This window comes from Pituophis catenifer, unplaced genomic scaffold, assembly GCF_029215685.1.
Source record: "Pituophis catenifer annectens isolate HBS135680 unplaced genomic scaffold, rPitCat1.0.hap2 SCAF_31, whole genome shotgun sequence".
Taxonomy (NCBI): Eukaryota; Metazoa; Chordata; class Lepidosauria; order Squamata; family Colubridae; genus Pituophis; species Pituophis catenifer.
In genome coordinates this window covers 605746-626840 of record NW_027256911.1, presented here as the reverse complement: position 1 = coordinate 626840, position 21095 = coordinate 605746, and the positions used below count along the sequence as shown (strand labels likewise).

Here is a 21095-nt window from a genome sequence, read left to right as displayed (position 1 = left end):
CAACCCACGAACTGGTGGTGACAAGGAAAGGACCTTATGGGGACTGGTGTGCATGCATGCTGCATGTATTTGTTTTGAAGCAGGGGTGTCAAACTCGATTTCATTGAGGGCTGCATCAGCGTTGTGTTTGACCTCCTGGGAGGGGGAAAAGAGGGGCGTAGCCAGGGTGGGTTTGTCCAGCTCAATGTCAGTTGTGTCGGGGGTACTTGTGGTGGCCCGAGCACTCTGCCAGCGAAAAACGGGTCCCGAGCTCTCTTTTCAGCTGCCAGGGCCTCCGGCAACCTTCTGCCAGTGAAAACAGAGCTCGGGAGCCCGTTTTTGCTGGCAGAAGCACCACGAGCCAGTCCTTCGCTATTTCCACGGCGGCCCCGCGGACCAGATCTAAGTACCCCACGGCCTGGATCTGGCCCCCGTGCCTTGAGTTTGACACCCCTGTTTTGAAGCTAACCATGGTGTATGGATTTAACCCAATTTTTCTCTCTCTTTGGATAGCAAGCTGAGCTGTAAGCCAATAGCTGGCCCTGCTCCCCGAATGCATTAAGCTAAATGAGGTTGGCTAATTTGTGTTTCATTATGTCATTCCCCCGCTAAAAGCACAGTTCGGCGAAGATTTTGACAAGGGTGACTAACGCATAGGTTCCTTTAAGTGCTAAGAGTAATGATTCATTATTGTGATGTGCCGGAAAGTTGGCTAGCAACTGAAGAGTAATTACACAAAACAGAGGAAGCGAGAGGCTGCCCAGCTTTTGTGCTCCGAAGACTGTCCTTGACTGTCAAAAAACAAAACAGATCAGGGATAGGATTCTCGGTATCCTTTGATACTCTTGAGGACTAGGGGTGATATCATAGCAGCCGTCCAGGACTTGAGGGGCTGTCACAGAGAAGGGGGAGTCGACTTATTCTCCGAAGCAGCAAAGCAGGACAAGAAATAACCTAAAGAGAGATCCAACCTAAAAGTAAGAAGAAATTTCCTGACAATGAGAACAATTAATCAATGGAACAGAAGTTTCCTCCAGACGTTCTGGGTGCTTCCATCACTGGACGTTTTCAAGAAGAGACTGCATTTGTCCTGCATAGTATAGGATCTCCTGCTTGAGGATATTGGAAGACCTTCAAGGTCCCATCCAACTAAGAGTGAAATCCTCCCAGTTTGCACCGCATCGGGCGATCTGGTAGCGATCTTGGCGGCTGGTTCGGCGATCCGGTAGCGATGGTGGAGCAAAGCTCCGCCCACCCGCCTGGGTGTTGTTACTTCCTGGTTTTAACCAGGAAGTATTGTGTTCATTACCTTCTGCGCATGCTCAGAAGGTTTGCACATGCGCAGAAGGTCTGCGCGCACATATGATGCTCGCACGCACGGCGCGGCGTGTGCATTTCCGAACCGGTAAGGAAGATAAGTAGATTTCACCCCTGCTTCCAACTCTTATCAGTCTATGTACTATATTCTATATTTGTTGAGCGAACATCTTCACATGCTACGGTTTTCTGTCATTTCTCTAAGTCAATTGGCCTGGCCTAAATCTTCTCCCCTTTTTAAATGTAAATTTTAATTTGTTTTAAATTATGGGGTATTTTAAATTCAGCCAAATTATTTAATTCGTTTTTAATTTATTTTAAATTTTTGTATTTATGTGTTTTATCTTGTGGCTGTTCACCGCCCTGAGTCCTTCGGGAGAAGGGCAGTATAGAAATTTAATAAAATAAAATAAATAAATAAATTCCATGTCCAAAATTTTTGCCCCAAGCAATCATTGTTTCTTTAACTTGTTCGTCTTCCAGTTTAACCTCTAATAAATATCCATACAGTTTTTTAATTATGTTTTCATCAGTCCCTGTTAAAATTTTATCTAAACTAGTCAAATTATTATAAAAAAACCTTCTGTTTTACAATCTTTATCGTGTCTAGACTGTATTTGCAAATAAGAAAACCAGTTCATCTTTATACCTTGTACTTCTAATTCTTGCATAGATTTAAGTTCACCTTTTTCATTCAATATTTCACTATATCTGACAATTTGTTCCTTTCTAAATGTTGTTGAATATGAGAAGGCTCCATGCTACGGTTTTCTGATGGGAGGTCCTTAATAGTTAGGGAAGAGGATGTTTTGAATCAGGAGTGCAGAGAGTATGACCTCCTGATGCAGTTTGAAGCCCTTTTCGTACAACAGGTTTGTTCTCTGTTTACTCAGGAGTAAACAACCTTCAGCTGATCCTCCTGTTCAAGGTGAAAGTGTTTGCATCGGACAAGTTTTGATGGTGGTTGACAACTCCGGATCCGGAATGCTTCGTCCCCCCACAAATGTGAGTGTCTATGCTTCAAATTGCCATGGCATTATTATTAGTGTTGATTTTTTTAAAAATTATTATTATTATTATTTTATTTGATTTATATGCCACCCTTCTCCGGAGATTCAGGGTGGCTTACAATGCGTTAAGCATTAGCCTTCATACTTTTGTATATTTATACAAAGTCAGCTTATTGCCCCCACAAACTGGGTCCTCATTTCACCTACTTTAGAAAGGATGGAAGGCTGAGTCAACCTTGAGCCTGGTGAGAATTGAACTTGCAGTAATTGCAGGCAGCTGGATGTTAAATGCTGCCTTAGCAGGAGGCATTAGCCTCCTACGCCACTCAGGCTCCTCATTTTGCGTAACGCGTAGCGATTCTTTAAAATAACAGGAAATATTTTCTGAGCTGATGTCAGGGATGTTGGATTGAGATCCCAGAGGAGCCATTGAGGCTTCTGATAAATAAAGGCATAATCCAGCAATGGCCCTTCTAGACAGCAGGCATGTCCAGAGTCAAAAGTAGGCATTCCTGTTCTCAGCTTCCCATGGAAGGAATGATGATGTGTTTGGGATGATTCGGTCTCCAAAACAAAGGCGTGGGCACGTATGGCTTGCTCGTGATGTCCAGGAAGAGCCTATGAAATAGGAACTAATGATCAACAAACAACAATTTCTCTGCTTGCAGGAAATCCCCGTTAGAATCTGGGGCATTCCCAGCCAAAAGGTCAGGAGCAGAGGGTGGGAAAGTCCTTCTAGTTGTAACCAGGAGATTTAGAATGACAGCAGAGACAATAAAGGTAAAGGTTCCCTTCGCACATATGTGCTAGTCGTTCCCGACTCTAGGGGGCGGTGCTCATCACCGTTTCAAAGCCGAAGAGCCAGCGCTGTCCGAAGACGTCTCCGTGGTCATGTGGCCGGCATGACTCAACGCCGAAGGCGCACGGAACGCTGTTACCTTCCCACCAAAGGTGGGCCCTATTTTTTCTACTTGCATTTTTTACGTGCTTTCGAACTGCTAGGTTGGCAGAAGCTGGGACAAGTCACGGGAGCTCACCCCGTTACGTGGCACTAGGGATTCGAACCTTCTGATCAACAAGCTCAGCGTCTTAGCCATGGAGACAATTCTGGGATACAAAACAAAACACCACCTCGACATCAACAGTTTCCAATTTTCCAAATTGAAAGTCTTGAACCTCTTTCTTTCCCCCCCCCACCCCACTCCCTTCAGGGTTTGCCACCTGCTGAGCAGCATTTTCATGATGGCGGAGAACCTCCTTCACCTGCCTCGAGAGGCTCCAGTTTCACATCTCTGCCACATCACTCGAGAGCCGGGGTCTCTGTGGAAACTCTCGGTCTTAGGCTGGATGACTTTATCCCCTCACACCTCCAGAAGAGCCCAACTATCCGTAGTGGGAGCCTCACCTCTCCGCGGGCCACGTCCACCCCACAGAGTAAATGGAACCCCAAGTATTACAGAGTGAGTCTGTCTTCCTTGAGCCAAGCCGATGGGAAGATTGGGGCTTATGAGTTACTTGTAGAGATTCATGGGTGGGCTGCTAGGGGTTCGCAGATGTTCTGTCCCTGTCTCACACACACACACAAACAGACAGCCAGGGGTTAAATAAACTGGCAGACAACAAATTCTTGCGATAAGAGGCTTGGCAGCAACCCAGTAGCTGCTTGCCAAGAACTTTACTCATAAACAAGATACACACAGTTCAAGAATTGTCCAGTCCGTAATTAAATCCAAGGCAGATAATGCTGTTTCCAAAGATGCAATGTGACTCGATAGTAGTTAGTTTTGTCCATCACAGAGTCTGAATGGCCACCTCACCCCCTTTTATACCCTGTGGGGTGTGGTCCAGTGACTCAGCTTAATCTCTGGCACGCCTCTTCTTCTGTTGCGCGTGCTTATCTCTGTGACGCTGCCGAGGATCCAGCCAAGACTCATTACCCTCATCACTGTCCACCTGTGGCTGCGTGGACGTGCTTGGCCCTGGCCCTATCTCTTGCCCTTCAGCGGACACCGAAGGCATTGCCAGAGAGGAGGGTCCTGGAGAGGGAGGCCTTGCCAACTCCTCTCCTTCACTCTCAGAGTCCTCTCCTGCCGATGACACAGGCTCAGGTAACGGAGCCACAACAGCAGGGGAGAACCTCTAGCTAAGATTCTGTGCAGTTCAGAGAACCCCCAAATCCTACTCCTGGCTAGCCCTGCTCACCCACCCCGCCCCACCCAGGAGTCCCCACACGGCCCGTTTTGGGTGCAGGTAAGTGTAGGGTGTGCACAGAGATTCAGGGAGGGCAAAAAACGGGCCTACCAGAAGTTCGGGAAGGCTGGAAATGGGCCTGTTTCCAGCCTCCAGAGGTCTGCTGAAGCCTGGGGAGGCTGTTTTCACCCTCCCGGAGGCTCGAGGAAAGCCTCCAGAGCCCAGGGAGCAGTGGTGAAATCTGAACCAGTTTACTACCGGTTCTCTCAGCTGCGTGCGTGCATGCGCAGTACCCAACCCGCACCAAATGCGAGGTGTGTATGTGCGCGCGCAGTGCATGCCAAAGGGAGGCATGGGGTAAGTAGAACAGCACACGGGGGGTGTGTGATCAGCTGTGGTGCGCGATCTTCGGAGCTTTTTTTTTTTTACTTTTAATTCGGGCGAATAGGTTGTAAAAAAAAATGCTTTTAAAAGTAAAAAAAAGAGGCTCCGACGATCGCGGACCACAGCCGTTCCAGAGAACTGGTAGTAAAAAAATGCTAAAAAAGTAAAAAAAAAAAAAAAAAGTTCCAATGATTTCGTGTCGTTCAGCTGATTGTTGGAACTTTTTTTTTTTACATTTTTTACTACCGGTTCGGGCAAACTGGACCGAACCGGGAGCATTTCACCCATCAGGCAGGGCAAAAAGGCCTCCCCCCCGCGTAGTGCAGGAGGCTGATTAGGCTACGCCCACCCAGCAACCACGTAGAAAACCCCTTGCTATAATTTTTGAAGCCCACCCCTGTAGAGATTGTTTGTTCTCCAAGAAGGTCAGGCCCTGAACAGGGCTTAACAGCCCAGTGTTCATGTTCAGGTGTTCCAAACCAGCTGTGAAAATGTCAAAACGACAGTGCATGTCATCTTACCATTGACATGCTTATGTAATAATGTCACGAAACCTGATACAAGTGGATGAAAATCACCTCATTGGTGTGATTGTCATCATATACATACACGTGAACTCAGCTCTGGCGCGCTGGCCAGCTGATTTTCGGATCTTCTGGGCACACTTGAAGTAGGGAAACAGGCTGTTTCCTGCCTCCGGAGGGCCTGGGGGTGGGTGGAAGAGGCCCACTTTTTGCTTTCTCACGGGCTCCAGAGCCTCTCTAGGAGCCTGGGGAGGGCAAAAACAGCCTTCCCCACCCCACCCCGGAGGCCCTCCGGAGGCCGGAAACGGCCCGTTTGCCAACTTACCAGAAGTCAGCAAAGGGGCCATTTCCGGCCTCTGGAGGGCCTTGGAGGTGGGAAAGGCCATTTTCGCCCTCCACAGGTTGCTAGAGAGGCTCTGGAGGAAATGGGGATTTTGCAGTATCCTTCCCTTGGAGTGGGGAGGGAATGGAGATTTTGCAGTATCCTTCCCCTGGAGTGGGGAGGGAATGGAGATTTTGCAGTATCCTTCCCCTGGAGTGGGGAGGGAATGGAGATTTTGCAGTATCCTTCCCCTGGAGTGGGGAGGGAATGGAGATTTTGCAGTATCCTTCCCCTGGAGTGGGGAGGGAATGGAGATTTTGCAGTATCCTTCCCCTGGAGTGGGGAGGGAATGGAGATTTTACAGTATCCTTCCCCTGCCTCGCCCGTCAAGGCATACCCACCAAGCCATGCCCACAGAACCGGTAGTAAAAATTTTTGAAACCCACCACTGAGTAGAAGGCGTGCCTCAGCTTGTGATCAACTCCTGTGATGCACAATTGAGCAATGAGAAATGTGTTCCCGTTTTCACAACGGAGAGATTTTTGAAAGAGAGCAAAAGTTGCGTACTAATGGATGATGTTCTTTTATCTGTCCTCTCTCTCTCTCTCTCTCTCTCTCTCTCTCTCTCTCTCTCCCTCCCTCCCTCCCTCCCTCCCTCTCTCTCTCTCTCTCTCTCTCTCTCTCTCTCTCTCTCTATATATATATATATATATATATAGGTTCCTGTGATTCGCAATTGTGGGTCTAATACCCTGAATTTTGAATTCCACGATACAACTCCCCGCCGGGTGTACAATGGGATATCCCAGCCATGGAAAACAGCTCAGCAGAGTTCAGGTAATACTCCAGCCAAGAATGGGAGCGATAATAGATTTCCTTGGCAAGCGGCGCAAAACACTTTGTAGTCCTTGCTGCCTTATCTTCCTGTTATCCATTTGTGCTTGATCTTTTAAGTTTAAATACAACGAGACCCACTTCTAAAGCTCGGCTAGCTTTGTGTTCCTCCTGCCAGGGGAAGAGTTAGGAGCCTTTGATGGTCCTTTTTGACAGCAGAGCTTTGAGTAAAAGACGGTGTTTAAATTCAGCAGCGGGTCTAAAAGCCAACCCTCCCACCTCTCTCTATCGTTCTTGCCTCCTTTTCAGGGAGTAATTAGATGGGATAAAATTTTGATATCTCCAATGCGTTTTTGATGTTAGATGGAAACAGAGCAAATGCCTGGATAGCTCTGCAGACAAGGCACTGTAATTTAACACCAGCTGTCTGCAATTAAAGTAAGTTCGAATCTCGCCAGGCTCAAGGTTGACTCAGCCTTCCATCCTTTCTAAGGTAGGTAAATTGAGGACCCAGTTTGTGGGGGCAATAAGCTGACTTTGTATAAATATACAAAAGGATGAAGGCTATTGCTTAGCGCATTGTAAGCCGCCCTGAGTCTCCGGAGAAGGGCGGCAAATAAATCAAAAAATTTTTTTAAAAAAATGCTAACGCTAGTCTTGAGGGTTTTTTTAATGGAAAGGATGTAAAATATACAGTACAGTTAGTCCTTGACTTACAACAGTTCATAGAGGGACTGCTCAAAGTTACAACGGCACTGAAAAAGGTGACATAATCACAGGGGTGAAATGCTCCCGGTTTGGACCGGATCGCCCGATCCGGTAGTGATGGCGGCGGGTGGTTCGGAGAACCGGTAGCAAAAATCCCTGTTCCCTCCTCCCATCTCCAGCTGAGCCACACAATCATCAGAGGCTTTTTTTTTTTTTACTTTTAAAAGCATTTTTTCTACAACCTCTTCAGCTGAAAAGATGCTTTTAAAAGTAAAAAAAAAATGCCTTTAATGATCGCGCAGCTCAGCTGGGATCGTCGGAGGCTTTTAAAAGCATTCTTTCTACAACCTCTTCAGGTTGTAGAAAAAATGCTTTTAAAAGAAAAAAAAAAGGCTCTGACGATCAAGGAACTAAGCTGGGATCGTCAGAGGCTTTTAAAAGCATTTTTTCTACAACCTCTTCGGCCGAAGAGGTTGTAGAAAAAAGGCTTTTAAAAGAAAAAAAAAGGCTCTGACGATCAAGGAACTAAGCTGGGATCGTCAGAGGCTTTTAAAAGCATTTTTTCTACAACCTCTTCGGCCGAATGGACGTAATGCTCAATTACGTCCATCTTCTCATTATGATCTGACTGTATCTCTTGGCAGCGAATAATTGGTACCCAACCTGGCCTGCTAAAGAAATTAGACCACTGAAAACTGAACCTGCTCATTCTCCTTACTTGGATGGCTCAGTCAATTATCCGACTGTGAACGGCGTAGCACAACCAGGGTGGTCAGCGACCTGGACGAAAGATGGCAAGAGGAAGGAGAAACGTTGGGTGAAGTACGATGGGATCGGGCCAGTGGATGAGTCTGGGATGCCCCTTGCCTCTCGATCGGTGAGTCCTTGGAACAATTGTAAACAGGATGAAAATGTCTACTTCTCAGTATCTTTCTTCCGTATACGGAGCTCAGGGTTGAACTATTAATCACGTTAATTAATTCAGAGTTGGGTCTACAACAATTCACCATGGCCAACTTGCCACAGCCAAGTTGCCATGGCCAACTTGCTGTGGGGCAAAAGTTACACTAATATCAAAGAAATGGTGGAGCAGAATCATTAAACAAAGGATCAAAAGGAGGGACAAAATGAAATGCTTTGCCATCAAGCTGGCCTGGCCTAATTTTTTCCCCCTTTTAAATGTAAATTTTAATTTGTTTTTAAATTATTGGGATTTTAAATTTGTCTCAGCCAAATTATTTAATTCGTTTTTATTCTATTTTAAATTTTTGTATTTATGTGTTTTATTCTGCGGCTGTTCACCGCCCTGAGTCCTTCGGGAGTAGGGCAGTATATAAATCCAAAAACGAAACAAACAAAACAAATGTGAATGACAAAAATTAAAAATATTTTTTTAAAATTTATTTTGAACACTTAAAATTGAATTTTTGAATTGTCCTGCGGCAAGCTATCCCTTCATAACTCCTATTGTGATGCTTTTCCCTTCATTTTTGACTGATAACATTTTGATTTGATACTGCAGTCAATACTATCAAGAGTATAGATCCGTGTTGGCGAACCTATGGCACGCGTGCCGGAAGTGACACGCAGAGCCATTTTTCCAGGCACGCGAGCCGTCGCCAAGCTCATCTGAAACTGTGCATGCATGCACCTCTGGTGCACATGCGTGCAATTCAAGGGACCCAGCTGGTCTTCAGAGCTCTCCTGTGCATGCGTGCGAGATTGTGCACGTGTGCACAGACAGCGTTTGCGTGCATGCATTGCGTGCACGAATCCTGCGCATATGGTGAGATATCGGTAAGTAAAAGGTTCGCCATCACTGGTATAGATTGTTCTAAATATATAAAGTTATCTGTATCTAATTGGTCGAAATAGTGCAATGCGTATATTTTTGGGTACCAATAGAAGAGAATATTTGCAGTGCAGCCCTTGGGGCTCTCTGAGCCAGGTTGTTTGCTTGCAAGACATTTCATTATCCAACTAGGTAACATCATCAATGCTATCTTGAGTTTGGGGTTTGCTCCCTGTTTATATATAGTTGCTTGCCTTGCCAGCATTGGGGAGGGTATGGTTTACTCCTTGGTGGTCCTTTAACTATTGTTTACTGCCTGATTGTTTGCTTGATTTGTTTGTCTCCTTTGATTAAACTACTGTTTCTGCTTGAGTGTTTGTCTGGTGTTAATCCCTGCTTATCTAGGTGTTGGCTGCTGGAAAGGATAAATTCTGGCCTTTTTGTTTCCTTCTTAGACAAAGAATTCCACCCCTCTTCATTTTTAAAAATACAACCCACTGCCTAGCTGTCACAGGCTGGGGACCTCTTGGATTGTCTAAGCATCTTTTACCACTGGCTCACACTTGAAGCTGCTGAGATTTGTAGTTCAATGATGTCTGGAAAACTGTAGGTTTGACACCCAGGATTTAAAATTATCCAAACGTCGATCTGACATAGAGTGGATTCTGTGGTCTCATCGCCATAAAAATACCGTATTTTTCAGAGTATAAGACACACCTTAGTTTTTGGGGAGGTGGGTGGTAGGTGGATCGGCCTCCTGGAATACCCCCAATCAGCTGTTCCCAGAGGTGAATTTTAGCAATAGGTTCCTTGGTTGTGAGCTCTGTGCCTTGCTTTTTTTTTTTTTTTTTTGCTTTTTTTCCCTGCCTCTGAAACTTCTGAAACTCCGTTTCAGAAAAAAACTTTTTTTCCTGCCTCTGAAAGCCTCTGAAACAGAGCTTCAGAAAAAAAGCCTCTGAAGCTCTGTTTGGAGGCTTTTTTTCTGAAGCTCTGTTTGGGGGCTTTTTTTCTGAAGCTCTGTTTGGAGGCTTTTTTTCTGAAGCTCTGTTTGGAGGCTTTTTTTCTGAAGCTCTGTTTGGAGGCTTTTTTTCTGAAGCTCTGTTTGGGGGCTTTTTTCTGAAGTTCGGTTTGGGGGCTTTTTTTCTGAAGTTCTGTTTGGGGGCTTCTTTTCTGAAGCTTCGTTTCTGATGCTTTTTTCAGCCTCTGAAACCTCCGTTTGAGAAGCTGGGCTGGGCTACATTTGGAGTATTTTCATCTTTTTTTTTTTTCATTTTTCATTTGATTTATATGCCGCCCTTCTCTGGAGACTCAGGGCGGCTTACAATGTGCTAAGCAATAGCCTTCATCCTTTTGTATATTTATACAAAGTCAGCTTATTGCCCCCACAACTGGGTCCTCAATTTACCTACCTTAGAAAGGATGGAAGGCTGAGTCAACCTTGAGCCTTGGCGAGATTCGAACCTGCAGTAATTGCAGGCAGCTGGTCTTAATAACCAGCTTAATAACAGGGTGCCTTAGACCACTGTACTACCAAGGAGTATAAGACGCACCCAGATTTTCACCCTTTTTTTGGGGGGGGAAAAGGTGCGTCTTATACTCCAAAAAATATGGTATTTTCCTTGCAAGAGTTGGCATAAAAATCTAACACTGGGTTAATAGAGTGAAAATCTAATGCTAAGTTAATATAAATTGCAGTTTACAAATTGAAAGCCAATCTTAAGAGCGAGTGCTCTTTTGCCCATTAGCTATTACTCCCCTGAGGAGATTCTCTCTTTCTAAGTCTCTTAACCTTGATCATAGATTTGGTATTTGCATCAAAGCTCTTATTCCTTTACTAACTTTGTAGCAAAGAAGGAAGCTCAAAGGGTTCCAGTTTGCAAGACATTTTACATATATAACATTTACTTCATAGGTCAGTTATAGACTCTACACTGCCTCAGAATTCATCATTTACTTGCCTGTTTGCTCTGTGCAAGATTCCTGGTAGACTGTGCATTGCGTATTTGCAATAGCACATAGATTTGTATACCGCTTCACAGTGCTTTACAATCCTCTCTAAGCGGTTTACAGAGTCAGCCTCTTGCCCCCCAACAATCTGGGTCCTCATTTTACCGACCTCGGAAGGATGGAAGGCTGAGGAGTCAACCTTGAGCTGGTCGGAATTGAACTGCTGGCAGTCAGCAGAATTAGCCTGCAATACTGCATTCTAACCACTGCGCCAAAGTCTTCTTGCACTCCTGAGAGAATCTTACTTTTCCGTCATGTTACAGGATTGTCGAATTCCACGCAAAGATGTTGCCTAGTCCTTCACAGTATGTGTTCCTTCGTTCCATCTTTCCTTTCCTGTTACTGATTTTACATGTATGTTTTGTTTTGCAGAGTGTAGACAGTCCTAAGGACTGGTATCGCAGCATGTTCCAGCAAATCCACAGTAAACTTCCAGGTATGAGCTTTTTCAGAGCATCCTCTTAATTTAGCAATAGCAATAGCACTTAGACTTATATACCGCTTCACAGTACTTTCCAGCCCTCTCTAAGCGGTTTACAGAGTCAGCCTCTTGCCCCCAACAATCTGGGTCCTCATTTTACCCATCTTGGAAGGATGGAAGGCTGAGTCAACCTTGAGCCAGTCAGGATCAAACTGTTGGCAGTGGGCAGAGGGAAGGGAAGGGAAGGGAAGGGAAGGGAGGAAGGAAGGAAGGAAGGAAGGAAGGAAGGAAGGAAGGAAGGAAGGAAGGAAAGGAAGATAGCAAATAGCACTTAGACTTATATACCGCTTCACAGTGCTTTACAGCCCTCTCTAAGCGGTTTACAGAGTCAGCCTCTTGCCCCCAACAATCTGGGTCCTCATTTTACCGACCTCGGAAGGCTGGAAGGCTGAGTCAACCTTGAGCCTGGTGAGAATCAAACTGCCGGCTGTTGACAGTCAGCAGAATTGGCCTGCAGTACCGCACTCTAACCCACTGCATCCCCACGGCTAATTTAGATCAGTGTACCAACTCCCAGAATAGCCAGCTGGGGAATTCTGGGAGTTGAAGTCCACACATTTGAAAGGTTGAGAAACAATAATTTAGACCCAAAAACCATCTCAATCATTTTAGATTCTCTCTCCATTTGCAGCATAGCAGTGCCCTGACAACTTCCATTTTCTCTCCCCTGCATAATGTTCCCCTCATTTCATTCCTGGTTCACACATTAAACCATTTCTTCACATTGTATACCAGGATAAAAATAGTCTTTACCCTCATGAACCTTGTTTTTGGAGGTCTTCTAGTTCAAGGCAGGTGACCTTCTATTTTGGTCAAATGGAAGGATCTTCTTGAAGTCCTCCAATGATGGAGCACCCTCAACCTCTGGAATCAAGCTGTTCCATCTATTCATTGTTCTCACTGTCAGGAAATCTCTCCTTAATTCTAGGTTGAATATCTCTTTAACAAGCTTCCACTCATTACTTCATGTCCTGCCCTCTGGTACTTCGGAGAGTAGGTCAACCCCCTCTTCTCTGTGACATGCCCTCCAAATATTGGAAGACAGTTATCATGTGTCCCCCACCAAATCCTTCTCTTTGACATGTTAAAGGTAAAGGTAAAGATTTCCCTCGCACATATGTGCTAGTCGTTCCCGACTCTAGAGGGCGGTGCTCATCTCCGTTTCAAAGCCGAAGAGCCAGCGCTGTCCAAAGACGTCTCCGTGGTCATGTGGCCGGCATGACTCAATGCCGAAGACGCATGGAACGCTGTTACCTTCCCACCAAAGGTGGTCCCTATTTTTCTACTTGCATTTTTTACGTGCTTTCGAGCTGCTAGGTTGGCAGAAGCTGAGGCAAGTAACAGGAGTTCACCCCGTTACGCGGCACTGGGGATTCGAACCGCTGAACTGCTGACCTTTTGATCAACAAGCTCAGCGTCTTAGTCACTGAGCCACCACGTCCCTTTTTATCATGTGCCCCCCCCCAAATCCTTCTCTTTGATATGCTAGACATACCTAATTCCCTCAATCATTCATTATATGATTTGCGTAACTTCCAGATCCCTTATCTTCTTTGTTGCTCTTCTCTGCAACTCTTTCATCTATTTCAGGCCAATAAGATTTGACAGAGAATCACCACAGAGGCAGAGAAGTTGCAGGAGTCTGCAATGTGGACCGCTATTTTGATTATTTCTTTGTTTCTGAAGATATGGATTACACTTTAACTCAATATTGAGAAAGTGGCTTTAGAAACCATAATCTAGGCATTGACTGGGTATTGAGATAAAAAACATCAAGGAACACTACCATTATTATTATTTTTTTGCAAAAACTGTTTTTTATTTTAAAACAAAAATAAAACATAAAACATTTAAATCGGGTAGTTTATTTTAATTAGATATGGGCCAAACTGTTTAATATTTTTAAACGGTTTTTAAATTTTATATTTGTGTATTTTATGCTGGCTGTACACCGCCCTGAGTCCCTTTGGGAGAAGGGCAGTATATAAAATAAATAAATAAATAAATAAATAAATAAATAAATAAATAAATAAATAAATAAATAAATAAATAAATAAAACAAATAAATAAAACCATCATCATTCCAAATAATTACAGACAGTGTATCGATCGATTGACATCCTTTTGTGCTCAATCCCATCTTCTGGATATCAATATATGACCAAAGCTTATTTTCATAAAGAAATATTTCACTTATTTTATCTCAACTTCCACTTCATATTTATCTCCATATTTTATTATCTATCCATTGATAAAATAAATCCCATATCAAATAATATTGTTTATCTTCCTGTTCTCTTATTTCAAATGTCAATTTACTCATTTCAGCACAGTCCAACCTTTTCTTAATAACTTCTTCAGCAGTAGGTAACTTTTCTCCTTTCCAGTTTTTAGCAAATACAATTCTAGCCGCTGTTAAAACATTCGCAATTAAGTATTGCAATTCTTTATTATTTGTCTCTGGTAGGATCTCTAATAAAAAATATAATAAATAGACATATAATACATTCTTTATTATATGTCTCTGGTAGGATCCCTAATAAAAATATCTCTGGTTTAAAGTCTTTATCATTTTTTCCAACCACATGTGTATCTTGGTCCAATATCTCTTAGCTTCTGCACATGTCCACCCGATATGGTAATAAGATCCTGGAGTCTGGTGACATTTCCAACATTTCTCAAGGAACACTACCATTATTGTGCGTCCTCTAGTGGATAACAATTTCTCTTCTCTACCATCATAGTTTTTCTGGGAGTTTTCCCCACATCGTAATCTTATTTCGTCTGCCAAATGAAGCTTAGACCCAAACTGAGATGCCAATTCTTTTCACCTCCCTATTTGCGCATTGGAAACGTGGTTTGTTTCCTGCCACACTTCTATTCTTACGATCTGCAACTCACTCTCGAGGTAGCAATCTCTGACTGCTTTTCCTCTTCATTTTCTCATCAATGATGAATCCGATGCATTGTGTGTGGCAGGAAACATATCAGTGGTGAAATCTAAAATTTGTTACTACCGGTTCTGTGGGCGTGGCTTATTTGGTGGGCGTGGCTTGGTGGGGGGGTAATGTGACGGTGGGCGTGGCCAATTTATTTTTTTTTACTTTTAAAACCATTTTTTCTACAATCTCTTCGGCAAAGAGGCTTTCAAAAGCCTCTGACGATCACAGCTGAGTTGCCTGATCGGCAGAGGCTTTTTTTCTTTTAAATGCCTCTGCCGATCAGGCAACTCAGCTGGGATCGTCAGAGGCTTTTAAAAGAAAAAAAGGGTTTTTTTTTTTAAATGCCTCTGACGATCCCAGTTGAACCGCGCGATCATCAGAGGCTTCTTTTTTTACTTTTAAAAGCATTTTTTCTGCCGAAGAGGTTGTAGAAAAAATGAAATCCTACTGGATTTCAACCCTGACCCACCTCCCATGGACTTCTCTCTTCTCTTTCAGAATCAGATCTGGATTGGGATCCCTACAAACCAAGAGGTACATACTTTTTTTCTGTTTTTGAACGCGCTCCCTAGCTCTCAGTTGGGAAATGTTTGGTCGTTGTATGCGGAACAAAGGATTTCCCAGGAATGGCAACATTCATGAGAGCAAATTGTGGGGTTCTCGTGTTGAGAGAAAAGCATAATACAAGAGGTTCAAGATGCTTCATTTATGGGACAAGAACTTGCACCAAGAAGGAAGCACAAAAGCCTGCGGGAATGCATTTTGGGGTCATTCTACTACACCAATAAAATATTCAGAGCTTCTTGTCTTAGATCTAGTTTGTAGAAACAACTGTAGGGGCGGTGGTGGGTTTCAAATTTTTTTACTACCAGTTCTGTGGGTGTGGTTTGATGGGCGTGGCATGGCATGGCTTGATGGGCATGGCTTGGTGGGCGTGGCAGGGGAAGGATACTGTAAAATCTCCATTCCCACCCCACTCCAGGGTAAGGATACTGCAAAATCCCCATTTCCTCCCAATCAGCTGGGACTTGGGATGCAGAGAATAGATGGGGGAGGGGCAAGTCAGAATTTTTACTACCAGTTCTCCGAACTACTCAAAATTTCTGCTACCAGTTCTCCAGAACTGGTCAGAACCTGCTGAAACCCCACCTCTGGTATGGGGTTCAAAATTGTCATCTGTAAACGCCGTAGTACAGCTGAGCTTTGTTATTGACCCTTTAATACAGGATTGTCAAACTTGTTTTCATTGATCAGGGCTGCATCAGGGTTGCGTTCAACCTAAGGGGGGCCAGGGTGGGCATGGCCAGTTTGACATAACTCGTGTCGGGGGCATCTGTGGTGGCCAAATGCTAAGGCAGAACTTCCCTCAAGACTCTCCCTCCCTCTCATTATAATCTCCTTCCTTCCTTCCTTTTCTTCTTTTTCCTTCCGTCTTCATTTCTCCTTTCTTCTTCCTTCCCCACTTTCCTTCTTTTTCCTCCCTCGTTCTCTTCCCATCTTCCCTTCTTCGTCTTTCCTCTTTCCCTTTCTCCTTTCCTGTCCCTTCTTGCGTGCTCATATGCAAAAGGGGAAACATTTCTCCTTTCGTTTTGTTTTTACTTTATTTTGCTATCCCTCTGCCAGTGAAAACGGGGCCCCGGAGTGCCGCATGCTCCATTTTCAGATTCAGATTAGCAGAGTTGGAAGGGACCTTGTAGGTCATCTAGTCCAACCCCCTGCCCAAGCAGGAGACCCTATACCATTTTTGACAGATGGTGTCCAGTCCAGTCTCTTCTTGAAAGCTTCCAGTGATGAAACTCCCACAATTTCTGAAGGCAACTTCTGTTCCACTGGTTGATTGTTCTCACTGTTGGAACATTTATCCTTCTTTCTAGATTGAAACTCTCCTTGGTCAGTTTCCATCCATTATTCCTTGTCTGGCCTTCAGGTGCTTTGGAGAATAGCTTGACCCCTTCCTCTCTGTGGCAGCCCCTCGAATACTAGAATGCTGCTTTCATGTCCTTCTCTTCACTAGACTAACCATGCCCAGTTCCTGCAACCGTTCATCGTATGTTTTAGCCTCCAGTCCCCTAATCATCCTGGTTGCTCTTCTCTGCACTCTTTCTAGAGTCTCCACATCTTTTTTAGAGTGTGGTGACCAAAACTGGATGAGAGGGCTGCAGGAGGCTGTTGTGGCCGAAAATGGAGCCTGGGAAGGCTGTGCGTGGCCCTTCCGAGCTCCATTTTTGCTGGCAGAGGCACTGCAGGCTGGTCCTTCTCTGTTTCCAGATGGGCCAGATCTAAGCATTCTGTGGATCCGGCTCTTGTCCCCCGGGCCTTGAGTTTGACACCTCTGATTTAATATTTTCTCCTGTGACTCTGTGGAAGTGAGTGATGTGGGAATAACACTCGCTTAGATGGGACAATGCTTAGAAGGCCCTTAGCAACCAAATGAAGGGCCTGAAGACATCAGACTCATGGCTCCATGGAGACTTCTTAACGATCATCCATGGTTCCATTTGGAAAGGATTGTCCATCGCACACAGTGACAATTTTGTCTCCTCTAGATCATGACCCTCCAGAGCTCATGAAGAAGAACCAACCTCCACTGATGACCTCAAGCAGTCCCTCCCGCCAAAAGAATGGCTTGGATTGGTGAGTAGAAACATGGAAGATGTGAGTCTCCCCTGTGAAGGACGGCAAACCACCAACATTGAGAAAGGCGACAAAGCCATATGAACATCAGAAATAAATATAGGGTTGAATATAAAGATACGAGATTACGCACTTTCTTTGGTATATTTCATAGGGATGCGGTGGCTCAGTGGCTAAGATGCTGAGCTTGTCATTCGAAAGGTTCAAATCCCTAGTGCCGTGTAAGCGGGGGAGCTCCCGTGACTTGTCCCAGCTTCTGCCAACCTAGCAGTTTGAAAGCACGTAAAAAATGCAAGTAGAAAAATAGGGACCACCTTTGGTGGAAAAGTAACAGCGTTCCATGCGCCTTTGGCGTTGAGTCATGCCGGCCACATGACCATGGAGACGTCTTCAGACAGTGCTGGCTCTTCGGCTTTGAAACAGAGATGAGCACTGCCCCCTAGAGTCGGGAACGACTAGCACATATGTGCGAGGGGAACCTTTACCTTTTTACCTTATGAATAGAAGCTTATCTGCAACTCTACCCTGTGCGTTTATTCAGAAATGAGGTCCATTTCAGTCAGTGGGACTTTAATATAAGTGAATTTGAGACTTAAGTATTTTAGGGAAGCATTGGGAATCCACAAATCAACAGGATTTGAGAAAAATAAACTAAGTGCCCCCTAAAATATTGGAGGCATCCTTGTTCCAGATTCTGTGTCATTTTTTTCTGAATTAGTGTTTTGCATCTGGCTCTGGAGAATGGACCGAAAAACGAATTAGACCCCCACAAGTCTAAAATCAGTCCGTGATTGGAATAATTCATCAGTTTGAATCCATGCCTATGCCAGTGCCCAAATGTGACACTAGAGGGAGCTGTTGAGATTTTAACATGAAATGGATTCATCTATAAATATATACATGTATTATCTCGATGATTTATCTCTCAGTCGTTTTCAGCTGAGTATGTGCACCACTTTGCTTATGTTTGAAGTGTTATCAGATGACAATGCGAGATCATCCCTGTGTGGCGGTTGCAGCTTTGCCGTTTCACAACACACAATATCAACCACAACCTACCATTTACCAAGAAATGTGGGTGTATTGATACTCCCAGAGAATATGTAGGGAGGGAACGTAGCGGCAAAGGTACAAAAATGGCATTCTAGACTATTGCAACAATCCTCTCATGCTGGGAACAGTCCCTGCTGAAGTGGATCTTTGCAAAATATAAGGCAGGAAGTCACTGGGGCCAAAAGGGAGACAAAGGCACATCGTGCAGAGCACTTCAGAGGTTCTCTCATCTTTCTTTTGCAGGAGAAATTGGGAAACTGCAGATGCTTCCAGCAACGAGCCCAGGAGCATTTTTGATTATGAACCCGGGAAGTCGTCCATCCTTGATAATCCGACTTTGGTATGCAAATCCCTAGTTTAGTTCGTGGCAGAGTGTTCATTGATAGAACAATCAGTTGTTGTTGTTAGTTACGAAGTCGTGTCTGACCCATCGCGACCCCATGGACAAGGTTCCTCCATGCCTTCCTGTCCTCTACCATCCTCTGGAGTCCATTTAAGCTCATGCCAATTGCTTCTGTGACTCCATCCAGCCACCTCCTTCTCTGTTGTCCCATTCTTCTTTTGCCTTCAATCTTTCCCAGCTCTTCTCCAGTGAGTCCTTCCTTCTCATCAGGTGGCCAAAGTATTTGAGTTTCCTCTTCAGGATCTGGCCTTCTAAAGAGCAGTCAGGGTTGATCTCCTCTAGGACTGACCGGTTGGATCGCCTTGCAGTCCAAGGGGCTCGCAGGAGTCTTCTCCAACACCAGAGTTCAAAGGCCTCCATTCTGTGGTGCTCAGCCTTCCTTATGGCCCAACTTTCACAGACATACATTGCAACTGGGAAAACCATGGCCTTGACTATATGCACTTTTGTTGGCAGGGTGATGTCTCTGCTTTTTTTACTGAACAATCAGTAGGCCCAGCTAATATCTGAACTAGGCCTTGTGTCTCACCAATCAAGGGAAGTACAGTGGAATATTGAAATAGGGATCTTGTGCATGCTTCTGGCAAGTAAATCTCATTGACCTCAAGAAGCATGAAAGGATGGCACACATGCTCACAAGTTTCTGAGCTCAAATGGAATATAAGGGAAAACAGATGTCGAACAATAGTTGTAACGCCGTATGGAAAATTGGCCTCTGGAGTGGGAAGTCACATCCTGTTCTGCATCCTCCTAATTCAAGCCCAAGGACCATTGTCCCACAGGATTAATTGTCACCATATTAGAAAAAAAAGATGTTGAGACTTTGGAAAAAGTGCAAAGAAGAGCAACTGAGATGATGAAAGGCTTGGAGACCAAAACGCATGAAGAATGGCTCCAGGAATTGGGTTTGGCTAGTCTAGAGAAAAGAAGGCCGGTGGGGACGGGACATGATAGCCGTATTCCAGCACTTGGGAGGTTGCCACAAAGAGAAGGAGGACAATTTATTCTCCAAAGCACCAGAGGGCAGGACAAGAAGCAATGGATGAAAACTAATCAAGGGGAGAAGCAACTTAGAACTAAGGAGAAGTTTCCCGACAGTGAGAACAATGAATCAGTGGAACAACTGGCCTCCAGAAATCATGGGCGCTCCATAACTAGAGGTTTTTTAAGAAGAGACTGGACAGTCCCTTGTCTGAAATGGTATAGAGTCTCCTGCTTGAGTCTCCTGCTTGGGACTTGAGCTCAAGTCCCACTTGAGGACTAGAAGACCTCCAAGCTCCCTTCCAGCTCTATTCTGATTGTCCCAATTTTGAATCGTCTCTTAACTTGCCCTTCTTTTCACTGAAGTTTTAATTTGCCCGTTACAGGCCAAGAAACACTTCACGCCATCTTCAGCACGATGCCCATCACCGCCCTCTCTGCCAATTGAGGTGAGTCCTTTCTGAAAAGCAAGGGAAATGTACATTTAGCCTCTGGCAACGTTAAGTCAGACGCAGCCAAGCATATGTTATCAACTTCCTTGGATAAAAAAAACCCGGAGGTTTGGGAGGCTAACGTAGCCAGCGAAAGGGGATGGTACTCCCAAGACGCCTGGAGTGCAGCTGTGTTTACTGGCTTCCATGGAGCAGGATCCTTTGTTATTTCCTCTCCGCCTCCTCCTCTGCCTTGAAGATTGTGCTACACACTGCAAATAGGCTGCCAAGAACTTTAGACAAGAATGCACCAGGTCAGAGTTTAGAGCGAATGAGATACAGTGCTGTCTACGATTCTAAAAACCAGGTGCCCCTTTTTTTGTGTGCTAAAGATCAAATAGCCACCGTCTTTTTTAAAAGAAAAAATTGTCTGTGCCCATACAGTTCAAGAAAAGCCAGTTTCCATTCTTTTTTAAAAAAAAGTTTTTTATTATTTTTAAAACAAAAACATAAAACACATCTTTTCAAAACGAAGCTTTTGATACGGTCACAAATTAATGCAAATTTGTATTTGTGAAATACAAATTTCACAATTTGTATTTGTGAAATACAAATTTCACAATTTGTATTTGTGAAATACAAATTTCACAATTTGTATTTGTGAAAATCTTACTAACAAATCTTACTTTTCAATTAACACAACTTAATATTTTACACAAGTGTTTCCCTCAAATCTGTCTATTTAACTATGACGTTATCCCCAAAAACCCGTTACTTAAATCTTAAATCCTAACCAATTATCATTCCATTTTTTCCTTTCATTTGCTTAGATGGATATATTTTAACAATATAATTCATACAGTTATTATAAACATTCATGAAATGTTTAATTCCAACATACTCATTTTATTTTTACCATTAAAATCAAAATTTATAATCTTTATTTCTATTATTAAACCTAACTTATTCATTTTATTTTAACTATCACTCTCAGCATACTCCTCCTCATTTTAACTATCCCACCTCATTTTATTTTTGCTATAAAACCCAACGTTGTTCTTAATTGTGAACATTCGCTTTCAAATCTACTAGGGTAGAATTTT

General features: G+C 44.0%; 1 protein-coding gene across 1 annotated transcript in view; it reads left to right on the top strand.

Moving 5' to 3' along the window:
- Nucleotides 1-2220: 2220 nt before the first annotated feature.
- The window catches only part of LOC139326289 (vinexin-like), a 59221-nt gene continuing 40346 nt past the window's right edge, over nucleotides 2221-21095 (top strand). The window contains exons 1-9 of the mRNA XM_070956449.1: nucleotides 2221-2301; nucleotides 3518-3766; nucleotides 6446-6563; nucleotides 7913-8145; nucleotides 11440-11503; nucleotides 14989-15024; nucleotides 17037-17124; nucleotides 18421-18517; nucleotides 19948-20010. Of these exons, the coding sequence (XP_070812550.1) occupies nucleotides 2254-2301; nucleotides 3518-3766; nucleotides 6446-6563; nucleotides 7913-8145; nucleotides 11440-11503; nucleotides 14989-15024; nucleotides 17037-17124; nucleotides 18421-18517; nucleotides 19948-20010 (996 nt within the window). The 5' untranslated portion in view covers nucleotides 2221-2253. The remainder of the gene's footprint in view (nucleotides 2302-3517; nucleotides 3767-6445; nucleotides 6564-7912; nucleotides 8146-11439; nucleotides 11504-14988; nucleotides 15025-17036; nucleotides 17125-18420; nucleotides 18518-19947; nucleotides 20011-21095) is intronic.